At 39.5% G+C, this 17,200-nt stretch overlaps 1 protein-coding gene across 1 annotated transcript in view; it reads left to right on the top strand.

Moving 5' to 3' along the window:
• The window catches only part of LOC145392091 (uncharacterized), a 29,187-nt gene that overhangs the window by 9,339 nt on the left and 2,648 nt on the right, over positions 1–17,200 (top strand). Inside the window, exons 3-4 of the mRNA XM_080266546.1 lie at positions 1,302–1,457; positions 6,740–6,930. Coding sequence (XP_080122672.1) covers positions 1,302–1,457; positions 6,740–6,930 — 347 coding nt within the window. The remainder of the gene's footprint in view (positions 1–1,301; positions 1,458–6,739; positions 6,931–17,200) is intronic.

Below are 17,200 nucleotides of genomic sequence, written 5' to 3'. Positions count from 1 at the left end.
TTTTAATGACATTCAGTTCACCACGGTAAGGCAGAATGGTTGAGGTGAGCAGAAAGCAGTAGGCAATAAGAGGTGTGATGGTGGCGGGTGGTGAGAAATACCGTGAGAAACATGGTCTGTGTCATGGAAAAGGCTGCTGTCAGTGGTAGGTGAGGGCGCCTACTATCCTCTCACTTGACAGTGTTGCCTTCAAGTGACTCTGCACTGAATGACAAGCCAAATTCTTCCCTGTAATATGACTCTACACTGAGTGACAAGCCAAGTGGTTTCTTGTAACCCAGGAAATCGTGCCATATAATCATGGAGAAACATGGTAATCTTGTGAGTTAAGGCACTCCCCAAGCGGATGTGACCTACAGAAGTTTATAACCAAGGGATGGTTGGGGCTTAATTGCTAACGTAATATCACTCACAGTACGAGCGACTGGTCATTCACACCTTAAATATCGGGACTAGGGACTAATTAAGGCAGCCACGTGATCCTGCTGGGACAGTAAAGGAGTGGATGACAGACAGATAAAAAAGGATGTTTTTGACAGGCTGGTAAGGTGCAAATCAACAGGTATCAAGGGAAAAAATTATGTGGGCAGGCAGAAAGGAGTGGATGAGATCAGCTAAGGCAATGGTAGGTGGTGCAGTACAGCCAATAAAGGTGAGTGTTGTATAAGGGGCGACAGTGGCCGTGGGAGCAAAATTATAACTTACGGTGCTGGAAGAATAGGATTAGGAGGCAAAGAGTGGATGGGGTGGAGAGGAATGGATGGGAATGAGGGGGGCAGTGGAGTGGCCGAGTAACTGTATGATGACCCCCTGTGAAGATGAGCAATGTGAGTTCGCTGGTTTGGCCTTGACGATGGCTTGTTCGAAATATTTCACATAACGCAGATTATTTACGCCTGAAAAAACAAAAAGTCATAATCGAGAAATGGAGAGAGAGAGAGAGAGAGAGATTCTTCATTCATTCACCTTTTTAACTACGTTTCCTCTCACATCCTTCCCCCCTCTTTCCCTCTCTCCAGCTTACCCGACAGATAGACGTCCTTCTGACCCCAGCGACTCCACTCCAGAACCCACTCCACCCAGCGAATCCGCTCCAAACCCCACCTCACCTACCAGCCACATCTCACCCATAAAACCAACTCCAAACCCCATTCTTTCCACAAACTCCACTTCAAACCCCATTCCTTCCACAAACCCCATTCCTTCCACAAACCCCACTCCAACCACAAACTCAGCTCCAAATGTCCCCTCATCCACCACTCCCGCTCCAAACCCCACCTCAGCCAGCAACCCCATTCCAGATGCCACTTCAAACTCTACTGGTACTGCGAAGAGTGATGATGTTATTGTGATGCCGACGGTGGTGGTGGTGCTGGTGGTGGTGCTGGTGTTGGTGGTGATGATGGTGCTCGCTATAACCATTGTCGTTCTTCATCGCAGAAGAGATGCCAGTGTTGGTAAGTTCATAAACAGGTGATTGTAGCAGTGATGGTGGACGTGATGAGGAGATTGTTTCTGACCCCTGCACCCAAGGAAAGTATAACATAAGCTGAATAATATCATATGGTATTACTCAGAATATGGTCAGCAAGGTGACAAAAGCTGAAGGTATTACTGAAGATGATGATAATGATGAACAGTTGATTGGTGTACAGTATTAGCATATCGACGATGAGGGTTTTTGTCTGTCTGAATTAGGGTTTCTTGCACCCAAGGAATATATATATATATATATATATATATATATATATATATATATATATATATATATATATATATATATATATATATATATATAGATAGATAGATAGATAGATAGATAGATAGATAGATAGATATAGATATATATACACGAGGTCTGTTCAGAAAGTATCTGACCTTAGGCTCTAAAAAAATAAATAGCTACCCTGTTGAGCTAGGACACTAATCCCCCTCAGAGTAGATTCCTTTGGACTTGACACACGTAACCCAGCGTTCTTTCCACTGCCTGAAGCATTTTTTTAAGTCGGTTTTCGGTATCTTCCGCAGGTGCTTCGTCGCATTCGTCATGATCTCTTCTCTCGGATGAACGTTGCTCAAGACATGTTGGAGTTTGCATATTGTGATTTGGGCTTTCTATAGACTGTTATTACTGGAAATGAGAGTTGGATGTACGGGTATGATCCAGTACCAAAGCAGTGTTGTCCCAGTGGAAGCATGCAGGGCCGCCTTGGCCAAAAAAGGACAATAGGTTTGCACCATGGTGAAATGCACCCACATGTTGACCGTTTTTTTCCGACCACCGTGGGGTTGTGCACCACAAATACGCACCAGGAGGTCAGACAGTCAACAAACATTAATACCCTGACGTTATCCGTTGTCTTCGTGACACAGTACGACGGAAGAGACCAGACCTCTGGAAGGCGGCAATTTGGAAGCTTCACCATGGCAACGCCCCTGCCCATTCTTCTCAATTGATTCGGGAATTTTTCGCCAAGCACAACACCCCGTAGGTCTGGCAGTCTCCCTGCTCACCAGACATGGCTCTGTGCGACTTTTGGTTATTCCCCAGGCTCAAAACTCCGCTGAAGGGTTCCCGATTTGAGACGTGAAAAGAGATCATGACAAATGCGACGAAGCACCTGCAGGAGATACCGAAAACCGACGCTGAATAATGTTTCAGGCAGTGGAAAGAACGCTGGGTTACGTGTGTTAAGTCAGAAGGGGCCTACTTTGATGGGGATTAGTGTCCTAGCTCAACAGGTTGGCTATTTTTTTAGAGCCTAAGGTCAGATACTTTCTTAACAGACCTTGCATGTCACAGCGAATGTGTGTAACCAGTGATTTCATGAATTCCCTAGTCATTTCGTGAAATAAGTGTGAATTGGGATGGATTAATCAAGGCTAAGATAATTTAGGCTGCAGTTAGGTAAGCCTGGGATAATTTAGGTTAAGCTTAGATTAGGTTAAGCTTGGCTAGTTTGGTTAGGTTAGATTTAAATGAACGTTAAGTAATGTTAAGCGTTCATCTAAATTAACCTAAACTAACCTAGCTTAACCTAACCTAAGCTTAACCTAGATTATCCCAACGTAACCTAACCGCAGCCTAACTTAATCTAGCCTATATCAATTCATCTCAATTCACACTCATTTCACGAACTGACTCTGCTTTTCAGGAAATCATTGATTACACAAATGCACTGTAATATATATATAATACATACGGTATGCATATTCATATATAATTTACGTATGTACAGTATGTACAATATATTGATTGATTTATTCATTTATTTATCCATGTATTTGTTTATTTATTTATTTATATAATTTAAATATATTCCACACGTAACTTCACACTCACCTCTCTAACCCTCTCTAACAGTCAATCCGATGACTGTCAAGTTAAAAACGGAAAGCAAGCCCTGGGCATACACTCCTACGTAAAAAATTCATCCAGTTAGCTCAGTCGCTTGTCAGTTCCCTCGTTACTCCAATACACCTCTCACACACTCATTTACCATATCTACCCACTTTCTTCCAGGACTACGATGTCTGCTCCCACCTTCAAATTTGCTCCGAAATGTACTTTTCGCAACTCTGTTCACTCCCAGGCATTCCATACCCAAACCATCTAAGCCCACTGTCTTTAGCTCTGGTGACCAGACTTTCTTACTCCAGACCTTTCACGAATCACATTATTCCTTATCCTATTCACTCTCCATACTCCACACAGTCCTCAACAATCAATTATTCACTGCTGTTACTTTTGACTTTTCATTTTTATGCCATAACAACGTCTCACACCCGTATGTTAGAGTAGATACCAAAATTTCTTCATGCAAGTCCCTCGCAACCGCGATACTCAGATCTCTGTTTCTTGACAAGCCATTCACAGCACCAGCCATCCTCCTTCCCTGTACCGCTCTACTTTCTACTCCTTTTGTAAATTTACCTCTCACACTGAGAGTCACCTCTCTCAACAATCAACACTTTACTCATACCTGAATTAATTTCAAGGCACGATACACAATGACATCTACAAAACTCTGCACCAGTCTCTCAAGCTCTTCCCACTATTTGCAAGCGGCACTGCATCATATGCATACATTAGATTTGAGGTACCCCATCCCTCATCATTCATTACCAACACCATCCCTTTCTCCATTACTCTGGTTTTTACCTAACATCATAATTATATACTGTGTGTATATATATATATATATATATATATATGTGTGTGTGTGTGTGTGTGTGTGTGTGTGTGTGTGTGTGTGTGTGTGTGTGTGTGTGTGTGTGTGTGTGTGTGTGTGTGTGTGTGTGTGTGTGTGTGTGTGTGTGTGTGTGTGTGTGTGTGTGTGTGTGTGTGTGTGTGTGTGTGTGTGTGTGTGGTGTGTATTAAACAACCATGGAAACATCACAGCACCTTGTCTCACGCCAACACTGATCTTTGACCATTCACTTACAGTAGATGCCCACTTACTCTTACGAACGCTTTATTACCTTCGTAAAAGCTCTTCTCAGCACGCAACACTTGACCATCTACACCATACATACATTAACCTTCCATAATCCTCTGTTTACTTTGTCGTACACTTATTCCAGATCCACAAATGCTCCAGATACCTGATAGTCCTTCTCACAAGGCTCCTCCACTATGTCTCATTTGCAAATATTTGATACACATCCTTTACCACTCTTTAAGCAAAACTGTTCATCATTAGCCGGGAATTCTGATATATTCCTTACTTTCTGTATGATATTTCTTCCTTATACTTTTCCTACAATACTAGAGACTTGTGCCACGAAAATTTGTACAATCACTTTCCCGGCCTTAATTCCTGTACAAAGGTAAAATCACAGCCTTTTTCCACCATGCAGGTACAGTTTCACTCATCCACGCCTTTTTACATATCTCAGACAAACACTTCAGTCCACTCTTGCCACTACATTTAATCATTTCTGCATACATCTCATCAACACCTGCTACTTTCGCATTCTTCAGCCGTTTCACAACATTCTTCACTTCTTCCAATGTTACGCTTCCTGGCTCTACATTCATTCTCTGCACACCACCAAAACCAGTCATAAGAATATTTACAGCTGCTCTACTCTCACCATTCCCATTCTTCAGCCGTTCAGAATATTCATTCCATCTGCTCCTATGGCGGCTCATTTGGTCCGTCACCCTTTGTTTCTTTTTCGGAACTTTGAAATAAACTAAATATGTATGCATAAACTACTATGTTGTAAGGCTGGAAGAAAATGGACTTGTCTCCATTGGCCATAAAGGAATCAGGCCCACGGGGGAAAACAGATCCAAGGGTTAAGTAGGTCAGAGGGAAAATACTTGCATGGGAACAAAATAGGTCCTTGGAAAAAATCGGTCGATGGTGAAAATAGGTCCTTAGTTAAAATAGGTCCATGAGGAAAAAAAGTTCCATAGGAGAAAGTAAATCCACTGGAAAAATAATCCAACTCCATGGGGGAAAATATAGATCCTTGAAGGGAAATTTGTCAACACAGGAACCGGACGATGTGGGAAAATAGGTCAGTGGAGGGTTTTCCCCTAGGGAATTATCCAGAAGGAGGCTTTTGTGTTGGTATACATGTATTGTTTCTATCTTTTCTTTTTAATGATCCGAGTTCTTGAATTTCCCCTGGAATGAATTTGACTGGAATTGGCCAGAATACAACACCCAAGTGAAAGGGTTAAGCCTGAGACCGTAGGTACTCTCACACTCTGCTCCCTTGCTAAATGTGGAAGCTGTAATCATCTCGGTTTATATACCGAAGGGTCTCAGAGAATGAATTTATCATTATCAAGATACCAGCACATTCACACCCTTTAGAGTGGTGGTGGTGGCAACGAAGATGAAGGTGGATGGGGAGAAATTATAATGTGGACAATGGAGATGATGATAATTGGTGGTGACGTGGAAGATAGAAATTAAAATAGTGATTGGTGGTGGTGATGATGGTAGTTCGAAAGATGAATATGAAAGACGGACGACGTCCTTGTAGAAGACTGAAGTCTGATATTTAAAAAAAAAAAATCTGAAAAGATACAAATGTGTAGACGGAAGAGAATCCAAGAGAGTGTGTGAAACAGGGCATGGATGTAGATGGGGAGGGGAGAAGAGGAGTTATAAGGGTGAAGTTTAGATGGCAAAGAAGATTTAACGCTGAACTGATCTGATAATAATGAGAAATTTTTTATCAAGACAGTGTTACAGATGGACGCCTGGCACAAAAATTTGTCATCATAAATCTGACACAGAGACAAAGGAAGTGAATATTTACTGGACTCTGTTTAATGATTACACAGAGACAGGTCCTGAAACTCTGATATGAAGAGCTTCAAGGACGTACGGAAGTCGGACTGAATCAGTCAGTGGCGTTGTGGTGGGGGGTGCTCCCTTTATTATGACAAGCTGGAAATTACTAACCATTTTCTGCAATTATCAATTCTTACATACATTGCCCTTCATAGGTTGGAATAAATTTTGATTGCAAAAATTCTGGGTTTAAGAAACATTGTTTTGTACACCAATGTTCGTGACGTTTCATAAAACTGAGCCTTATTTATTCACATGGTTGATATAGTTTACATGATTATACAATGATTTAAAATCATATTTTGTACAACACATGGCCTGATTTGTTTGGAAATTTTGGGGATCCCTCTCTCCACCATCTCATCATTGTCCAACGTCCCCGATCCAAGTTATGTGTGTAATATGGGGGATGTATATTACAGATGAGGCCTTATCGACTATGGACTGGCGGTATCAGTCTCTCCTCCGCCAGACTGAGAGATCCCCACCTCAGGTCCACACCAAGCCCAACAGATACCCGACGCCGCCTCCAGTACATCTCAAAGCCGAGACACCATCAACTCCAACTCAAGTCAACCAATTGCTTGAAGAACGTGACCAGCCTGAGGATCACGTTTACGAAGAACTAGGAGAGTTTCGTCTGTCACGCTACACACAAAGGAACAAACACACCTCAGACAACACACACAACACCACAGACAAAACACACAACACCTCAGTCAACACTAACTCTCCCTGCAAAGACACACTGTCACCAAACCCCAGATACATCACCCAGTCACAGACCAGAACACACACAACAGCACAGTCCACATGAACTCTGAGGACACACTGCCACAACAACCAGAATATAGGGTGTTCACAAATTATCCGTACAGCGTTTAAGATGTATCAAAAATACACAACTTAAGAAAATTTCATGCGCTGGGTTGTATATAAAGGAGAAGATATAATTTTTACGGTATTTATCACCTTCTACGTGAACACCATTAGTAGTGTGAAGCAGCTGGGCCATCTCATCCAATCCACCGATTATTAGATGTTTTGCATAGTGCTCACGAATAACACCCCAGCGAGGTGATGCACCATGCTTGGAGGATGACAGCTGACGGTCTTCCAGCTGTGATATCCCTAATTCATTATTAAGATAATCAAGGTAAACATTTTGCCATTAAAAAATAAAGATGTTAAGGTAACAGTGGACACCCTAAACATAACTCCCACTTAACACCACACCACACCACACATAACAGCACATTACACAAAACATGATGTAACACAATATAACACATGGTAAAAACACACAAAACATGATGTAGCACAACACATAACAGCACAACACATGATGTAACACATCTTAACACATGTAACAAAACAAGACACAACACATGATATAATACAACACATCAAAAGATGTAACAACATATTGTGCAATGGCACAACACATAATGGCACAACATTCGGTTTAACCTAACACATGATATAGTTCAACACATGTAATACAATAATATAACACAACACAAGATATGACGAAAATATATGACAACACATTATATAACACAAGTCAGTGTATACCTTGCATTAATTCTAAATTGCTCTCCTTAAACTCATCAGAGTTTACATGGTTTTCCTATTAATCTCATTTCATCAATGTTGTTTTCTCATCATAGTTTATGAGGATTCCCTTTCATTCTCATCAGGGTTTAAATACTGCCTTTAAATTTCATGGTATAAATGGATTCTTTTTAAATGTCATCAGGATTTAAGTTGAGTTCCTTTGACCTGCTCTGTTTAAATGGATTCCGATTAACCTATATCTAATCATGGATTTAGTGGCTTTCCTTTTAATTAAAACCAAAGTTAATTCGCTGTTCTTAATCTCATGAGAAATTAAGTCTTTCCATCATATCTCATCAGGGTTTAAAGAACGTTTAAATTTCATCTTGGCTTAAATAGATTACCTTTAAGTACATGACTTTAAATAATTTCCTATTAAATCTAATTTCTGCATGGTTTCTATTTAATTTCATATCATAAAAAAAAAGACTTTAAATTTCAGCGGGCTTGAAATAACTTTCATTAAATCACAGCATATATATCCAGTATATACATACGTATCTATCTATCTATATATATATAGAGAGAGATAGATAGATAGATAAAGAACAGAAATGGAGGTGGGCAGGCCATATAGCAAGAATAAGGGATAACCGATGGAGTAAGAGGCTGACGGACTGGACACCAAGAGAATGTAAGGTAGCAGAAAAAGGCCAGACAGGAGATGGAGAGATGAAATAGGGAAATTTGCAGGGAAAACGCGGCAAAGATTGGCTCAGTCAAGGAATTCGTGGAAAAGGTTGGAGGAGGCCTTTGTTCAGCAGTGGACTAGTTTTGGCTGATGATATATATATATATATATATATATATATATATATATATATATATATAAAATTTGTACTTCCAGACGGTTATATTCGCCTTGCAATAGCTATATTCGTCGATCCTCCGTTAACCTTCGTTAACCTCATCATTATCACATTTCCCGTAAGCAGAATACAATCGTCAGAGTTATAAAAAAAAAAGAAAAAAAAGAAGAAGAAGAAGAAGAGAAGAAGAAGAAGAAGAAAGAAAGAAAAAAGAAAAACTGCCACCCGGATTTAATGGGGTGGGTATCCCTGAAATAGCTCACTCTAACCCCTGTAGTGTCATAAACTCTTTTTTAGTCATCCTCTATTACCAGACCATTTCATTAAGTTCGAGAGCAACCTCTTGTAGTGTTTATAGGTTATCACCATTAACTCCGTATAATTCTGCTCTGGTTACCACCAAACAAGTAATCTTGGGATAGACACTCCGCACAACAGTCCAGTGGATGAACTCCTTATAATCCGGATTTGTTTTTGCAGGAAGGAGAAGGATAGAATAGAATCATCCCATGTCTTGTTCAGCAATAATGATAATAATAATAATAATAATAATAATAATAATAATGATCTTAGTTGAGAGGAAAATTACCTTTCTATCATAACTGGCAGGGAAAGAATTTTGAAGTTTCCCATGTCTCTAGTACTTACTGCATAATCAAATCTACGACAGAGAATCGATCGTAATTATACTAGAGAATCTTAACCCCCGGGGGAAGTAGCCTACATTACTCATAAAAGATCATAAGCAGTTATCATATAAAGATTTTAGGTAAGCAAATTATCGTTTTTATATGCTTTCTGATTTACTCTTGTTTAACTGTGAAATCTTTTGTAACTATAACTAAAGGTAAAAATATAATCAAGCAACCTTAGACAAAACTTAAATTCAATAAAGTTTATGAATATACTACCAGACTCTTTACTGTTCACTCTATAGTGTGATTAAGACGTGTTTGGTTACTGTATGTGTAAATATGGACATACTGTAGAAGCAGGCAATCTTATACACGATGATTATACGGCCCTTGGTTTACAACCCAAGCTAATGCCATCACACTGTACTGAGTTTTACTTTCTGCAGCAGTCTGTCTGTCTTGCATTTGCCGCAGCCTGTGAGGGATGACCTTGACAAGACAACCTCTAGGCGTTTTTGTCCCTACTAAGTATCAACCAGGAAGCGTTAATCAGAATGACAGCGGCAGAGTCAAACATATGAAGCGTTTGCTAACCTGGTGTCGCTATAGCGGCTGGCTCAAAGCACATACATGTGTTATTACTCGAATATCTACTCCACTCTGTCAGCTCGCTTTGTTTATGGGTGTACCCAGAGAGATACAAGATTCCGTAATCTTCCATCGATGGCTATTGAAGCTGTAACCCAGAGCTATTCAACTGGCGGTCCGCGGGCCAAATCCGGCCCTTGAGTCCTTTTTCATTGACACTTTTACAGACTTAGACCCCAGGTAAACAGGTAAACAAGTCAAAGTTTTACTTTATCTTTCCTATGAGCTTAGCGGAAATGCAAAAGCAACTTACGTATAAAATTTTCATTCCTTACTATGTATAAACGTTTAGACAGAGGGAAAAAATGGAGGTAAAACAAATGTATGGCCCTTCTAACAATTAGAGTTTAATAATCCGGGCCCACTCCTAAAGTAATTGAACAGTCCTGCTGTAGCCTATATATGGGTGTGTCAAATAGATATGGGGATGCCTGCAGTAATTCATGATAATGTTGTCAGGCTGATGTTGTCATTGCTTATAAATTTTATTACTTTGTCATAGCACGTTCCCTATGTTGATGTTAGTGATCACTGAGGGAAACCAAAGAATTTGTTATATCACATAGGTATTGTAACATAACTGAATTTCCGCCCACTGTTTTATTTCACCCACTGTTTTATTTCGTTCCCAGTTTCCTAGAGAACAAGTCTGGGAAAGTGAGTGTTATAAATTTACCCTTTGGTAAGAACAAAATAGTAAAGCACTGTATCTTGAAATCGTGTTTACCTGACCATGATTACGTGCGAATTTTTGATCCTACGCAACTGTCAACACGCTGAAAAAAAAAAAAAAAAAAAATACTGTACTGTACTGTACATGTTTAAAGTGGAGGGGGATAGATTAATAATGATCTTGACCAAGCTATTCAATAAGATATGGGTGACGGGGTTACTACCATCAGTTTGGAAGAATGGTGTAATTGTTAAAGTTCCGAAGAAGGGAGACCTGAGTGAATGTGGTAATTGGAGGGGAATCTCTTTGTCACCGATAGCTTTGAAAGTTTTCAGTAGAGTGTTGTTAAATAGGTTGGAGCCGGTGGTTGAGGGTATTCTGAGGGATGAACAGGCTGGTTTTAGAAAGGGATGTGGTTGCAATGATCAGATCTTTATAGTTAGGCATTTGATGCAGCAAGTTAATGAAATGAGAGTACCGTTAAGTCTTTGTTTTGTTGATTTTGAAAAGGCTTTTGATAGTGTTTCGATAGAGTCTATGGGGAAGATCATGAGACATTATGGAATACCAGAGGAGTTTGTGAGGGTCATTATGAACATGCATGAGGACACATTTTGTAAAGTGATGGTTGATGGTTGTCTGAGTGATTCGTTTGAAGTCAAGTCCGGAGTAATTCAAGGTGGTGTTCTATCGCCTTTACTATTTATATTGGTCATTGATTACATTATGAAAAGTGTTGGAACAGAAACCGGTGCAGGTATACTTTGGGGAGAGAACAGGAAACTTTTGGATTTAGATTATGCAGATGATATAGTTTTGATTTGTGATGGTGGACCAGAAGAGATGCAGAGAGTGTTGGACTGTTTGGTGAGTGAAGGTCGCAAGGTGGGTTTGGTTATTAATTGTGGAAAAACTGAAATAATCAATATGAATGTGGAAAATGCGCAGGAATGTGTAATTGGAGGTATGGTTGTAAAGCAAGTTGATAGGTTTAAATATTTAGGTACTTATTTAGCCAAGGATGGTTCTTTGAACCTTGAATTCGAGGAAAGGTTAAAGAAGGCTAATCAGGCAATGGGAATGCTTAAAAATATTTGGAATAATAACAATTTCTCTGCGCATACAAAAATCAAACTTTATAAGGTAATGGTTAGGAGTATCTTAATTTATGGACACGAGTCTTGGTACAGCACAGTGACTATGGAAAATAAATTCTTGGTGTTTGAAAATAAAGCACTTAGAAGAATATTAGGAGTTAAGTGGTGGGAAAGGATACCAAATAGTAGAATTAGAGAAATAACGGGAGTGCAGCCGATCGATGAATATGTTAGATTCTCACGATGGAAGTGGCTAGGACATGTGTATAGGAGACAGGGAATAGTACGAGGTACACCAGGGTGGGTGGCACCTGGTAGGAGAGGTAGAGGAAGGCCAAAAGAGACGTGGGTGAGGACAATGAGACGGGAAGCTGGAGATGAGTGTTGGGGAGATCTTGAGGAGTTAGCACAAGATAGGATGTGGTGGTGTGAGTTCATCGAGGTCCTATGCATCCCCGAGGGTGCCACAGGAAATGATTGATTGATTGATTGTACTGTACTGTATTGTGGTTTAGACTGAAACAGTCTTTACACTGTAAGTCCTACAGTAATGCCTTTTTGAGTACCAATCATGCCTCCATACATATTTTTATTCTGTGTTAAAGTTAAAGGGCTTTGATCTTTGAGTTTTTCCTCCAGATGATGTCACTGACATCTGTATGACATGAACAAGTATTCAGAATGCAAATATTGTATATACGGGAAACTCATATGTAAACTTGTCCAGAGTAAATCTCCATGAGCTCATGCAGTCAGTTTTGCAGTCAGTCTTGTGGAAACCTATCTTTTCATCCATTTCAAGCCATATGACAGTGTGAACCTTTTGACAGTCAAGTGATTTTGATCAAAACCATTGCCGATTAATGCTTTTAGGTAACGTGCATTTACCCTGGGAAGTAATATACAAACTTGCGGTATTTTCTGGATTGTAGGACGGAACTGGTGTTAGTGCAGTGAAGAGATTACTGCATGCTACAGTAGGCCTACTGTAAGCACTGGTGGTGCTAGGGTGGTGGAATGCAGCTGGTGCCAATGTGGTACAAGAGCTGCTGGCAGTCCTAGTGTGGTAATGGAAGGAAGCTTCAGCACTGATGGTGCTAATGTGATGAAGACCTAGAAGAGATATCAAATAAAGGAATGGGCTAAGTGGTGCACGTGTGGTGTTTGCTTAGTGTGCTGATATATATATATATATATATATATATATATATATATATATATATATATATATATATATATATATATATATATATTAGACTTCAACGTACCCACAAGAGTATTTTATACTACGTTCAGACCTTTTGATGAAATAAACAATTCCCAGGCAAATTCCTTGTTTCCAGTCAACCAATTTGACGGCTAGCTCCCCCACTGTCTTCTTGAGTCTTGCAAGGAGGAAGATGCCAAGACGCTTCCATCTTTCTCAGTAAACTTCCCAGTTAATAACTTTTTTCTCGCGACACACAACACCCTCCTATACGGGTATATACTCTTTTAACTTCTCTCTCCATCTCGTCCTGTGTCCCTCATCCTCTACCAGCCATCACATTCTCATGCACTTTCCCAGTTTGTTTCTCACTCGCCATTTGCTCCATATTATACTCGTATTACAACTTTTTCTCATGTTTAACCGGTCTTTCAACATGCACTGTATAAAATCGTAGCATGCACAATTAAATGTGCCATATGCAAAAGAGAATGCACTTTACAGTAACGAAGAAGTGTCGGGAGGTCTCCTAAGCCTGCGAAAAAAAAGAAGGGTGAGATTCTGGAACATATTTACGATCCATTCCCTGTCGTAAATCTTATTTGTTTTTGCAAGAACAACAACATACTTGGTCGGATCTAGGGATGTTGCCCATCCTGCCCGGGTGACACCCCTGGTTTATCATACTAAGGCAGTATCCAGTAATGTGCATATATAGAATACATCGGTTATTAATAGCTTATTTGGGGGAGGCGGTGGCAGAATCGGTATAGAGGCAGCTTGCAGTCCTAATGGACCCAGGTTCGAATCGAGGCGGTGGCAGAATCGGTAGAGAGGCGGCCTGCAGTCCTAATGGATCCAGATTCGTATCCCAGCTGGGGCAGGGAACAGTTTAGGGATTTTAATTTCTTAAAAAGCAGACTTTTCTGATCTCCCAGATGACCCGCCGACATGTCATATAAAGTACCCCCGCTAATACCAGTACACCAGTCCTGTGTAAGACAGCCCTAACATGTATTCAACATGGATGGTGGGTGTTAGCGCCAAAGTGGTGACATGTGGAGATGTAGGAGGACTACTGGGACTTGGGAATAGGCCAGCCTTTGCCCAGAGTCGGACACGTAAAAAAAAAAAAAAATCTCCTATACAAAGCATCCTTGCTGACGAATATTACTTAGTTCACTAAGAGCAAGGGGATATCGAACCCTAATTACCTGGAAACTGATATGGGCAACGCCTCAAGAATATTTCAGGATCCGCCCCTGATATGACATGGGAGAGATCTGCACTTGGTTTTTCTTGCTCTTCCTGCAGAAAACATGTTACTTTAGATAATTTTCCTCTCCTAATTAAGATTTGTTTGTGAAAAATAAGCAAGACATGAGAAGATTCTGCACTCTTCTTGTCCTCCTTCAAAATAAATCTGAGTTACAAGAATGATGGATCGATCATGAACATGTTAAAGCCCTCCGCAAGAAAGATTCCTTGGTTCGTACTGTCGTGGGCTGGGCAGGCTTTCATATACCTCTTACTAAGCTACTATTTTCCATTTGGCATAATTAGATTTTATTTCTTTCATTTTATCATTAATCAAAGCCATGCCAGATGAAACGGACTTCATACTAACTCATTTACCATTCCTGACTCCACCTCCAAACAAGCGCTTCATAATTCAGTATTGTTGATCCCGAACTTCCTTGGAAAAAATATCCGCATCCCCGGCTTATTTGGTAACTGGTCTGGGGGAAGAGGAGGAGGGATGCACATATGGAAAGCAAGGAAATTATGCCCCCCTCCCTCCCCCTCCCCCCCCAAAAAAAAAATGCTGTATAGGGGGAGAGCGGTGAGGATTCGGACATTTTTTACTTTTTATTGTATTGAGCCAAGAGTTGATGCAGTAGGATTTTCTTTTGCAGCTCAACATGTAGCCACATCATTGATGTACCTGGGGTAAATAGGCCAAGAAGAAACCTCTAATACATTTGAAGCTATAGCTCGTCAAATGAAAGTTTCCAAAATGTCCGAATCCTCCCCACTTGTGGTGAGGATACGGACATGAGGGTGGGAGGATCTGGACGTGTAATGAAATATTTTTCTAATGTATAATGCAGATGGTACTTTTTACTTTTGGTCGGCAACTTATCTAGGGATGTTAGATAATGAATATAAAGTAAATACTTTGTGGAACATCCTTTTATTTAATTCGTTATAATCATATGCAAAATGAGACCATAACTAAGATATTTTTGCCTTCAATAAAAAAAGAATAAGTCAAAATGTGAACCATTCTTGAATTGAAAAGCTTTAATTCCTCACAAAATAAATTGGTATAATTCCTAATAATTAGGGTAGGCCTATATAAACTGATTAGGCTCATTCTTCTTTGATAAGCTTATGAAATAAATAAATCAATAGCCTAACTTCCTAACTGAAATCCCTCATCATCAGCCCTGTTTCTATCCCTCTTAACATTATCATGAAGAGTGCTGCGAGAGATTCCAAACCTCTCAGCCACTTTTCTTATTGAGCCATTTTTCTCGATCACTTCCTTAACAGCAGCTTCTAGAGTAGCAGCATCCCTCTCCCTGTTAGTTTTTTTCTTATATTTGCGTCCCATTGTGAGAATTCGTACACCTGAAACAATATATAGGCAAATTTTGCAATAATGAGATTTCAGACGGGTCCCTTAGTTGAAATGAATTTGTAAGGTTATTCAACCTCATTCATTTTCAAATGGGGTTGATAACATTAAAAGAGAAAATTATTTCCAATATATAGAATCACACAAACTCAAGGGTGTCCACAGTCAAAGCTGAATAATTCATCAAGAATATTGCTTAGTGCAAAATATAATTATATTACAGTAGGCTACACAGTATATAAATATATACTTACCGGTAGTATATAATTATATTATATAGCCTACGATAGTATCTAGTATATTAGACATAATATAGTTATACTAAATTACTTAATGATTGCTTGTTAACGCCTCTTATTTATGTGATTATAATCAATTAAATTGGTGGGAGGATTCGGACACGTCCGAATCCTCACCCTCCCATAGTGTCCGAACCGTCCCACATATACAAATATTTTTTTAATGGCCTCAGCTCAAAATTATTGGCAGCTTTCAAGTCGACAACAGCTGCAATATCTCGGGTATACGATGCAGTTTCACCTCTAGTATTGAATACTCACTTCCTCAGTATATTCATAGTACCACAGCTTACGATATTAAGTCAAAAAATTACATAGGAAATACGAAAAACCACAAAATGTAACCTACATTTCAAAAGAAGCGGCAGCCCTTGACGAAAATCCACGTGACGAAACTACACAAAAGTCTCGCAATTTCACGCGGTTTCTCACAACTGATGGACCCATACGTTTTTCAGGACTAGTACTGTCCGGATCCTCCTCCGTCCGAAACCTCACCGCTCTCCCCTACTGATGCCGTGAAAGTTTGCGAGCGTGGTAATCCAGAACTTAGCCTTTACCCCCGCAAAAATGTTTAGGTCCAGAGCGTTTCTTCGTTGTTTTGGTATCCTAAGCTGCTAAATGACTGGAAAAATTTGGGTCGACATTCTGATTTTGGTGCAATAACTTTTTAGACCACTGTTTCAAAATGGCGGATTTCTATTTCCTGAAATCTTAGATCTCGAACTACTTTACATAATTACTTCATTTTGGTGTCAAAATATAAGTTTTAAGGGTCAAGGAATTCAATGAAATGGTTTGTTTATTTTTTTAAAGAAGTCTTATCATACCTTCTAAAAAAAAAAACAGCTATAAGGTACTTTAAATATACAACTTTATATACAGTGATCTTAGTAAATATACAGCAGATCTACCAAACATGTATAATGGGAAAATTTCATTATGAATAAACAACATAAACAATACCATCATTCAACTCTGTAAACCAGTAAGCATTTCCCCACAGCACAAGGTCTTTGGTGTGTTGTCCTTTCTCAGACTAATGAAAATTAGCAAATATAATTCTAGGCATAATATGGTTACATTTTGTAATGCAAACATCATTTGCTTAAATAAATTAAATTAGAAACAGTACACACATCATAATTATTCTCTCATGAGTTATAAAAAGTCATGAAATTGAAAAAAAAAAAAAAAATTATAGTCGGGGTAATTTCATCTGACCCTCGGTTCAGTGAATTGTTTTAGATGTGGCAC

The sequence above is a fragment of the Coenobita brevimanus genome, chromosome 21, assembly GCF_032717465.1.
Source record: "Coenobita brevimanus isolate Jiangsu-jjx chromosome 21, ASM3271746v2, whole genome shotgun sequence".
Lineage (NCBI taxonomy): Eukaryota > Metazoa > Arthropoda > Malacostraca > Decapoda > Coenobitidae > Coenobita > Coenobita brevimanus.
The sequence above is the reverse complement of the archived record's forward strand: the minus strand, read 5'-3'. Positions and strand labels throughout refer to the sequence as shown.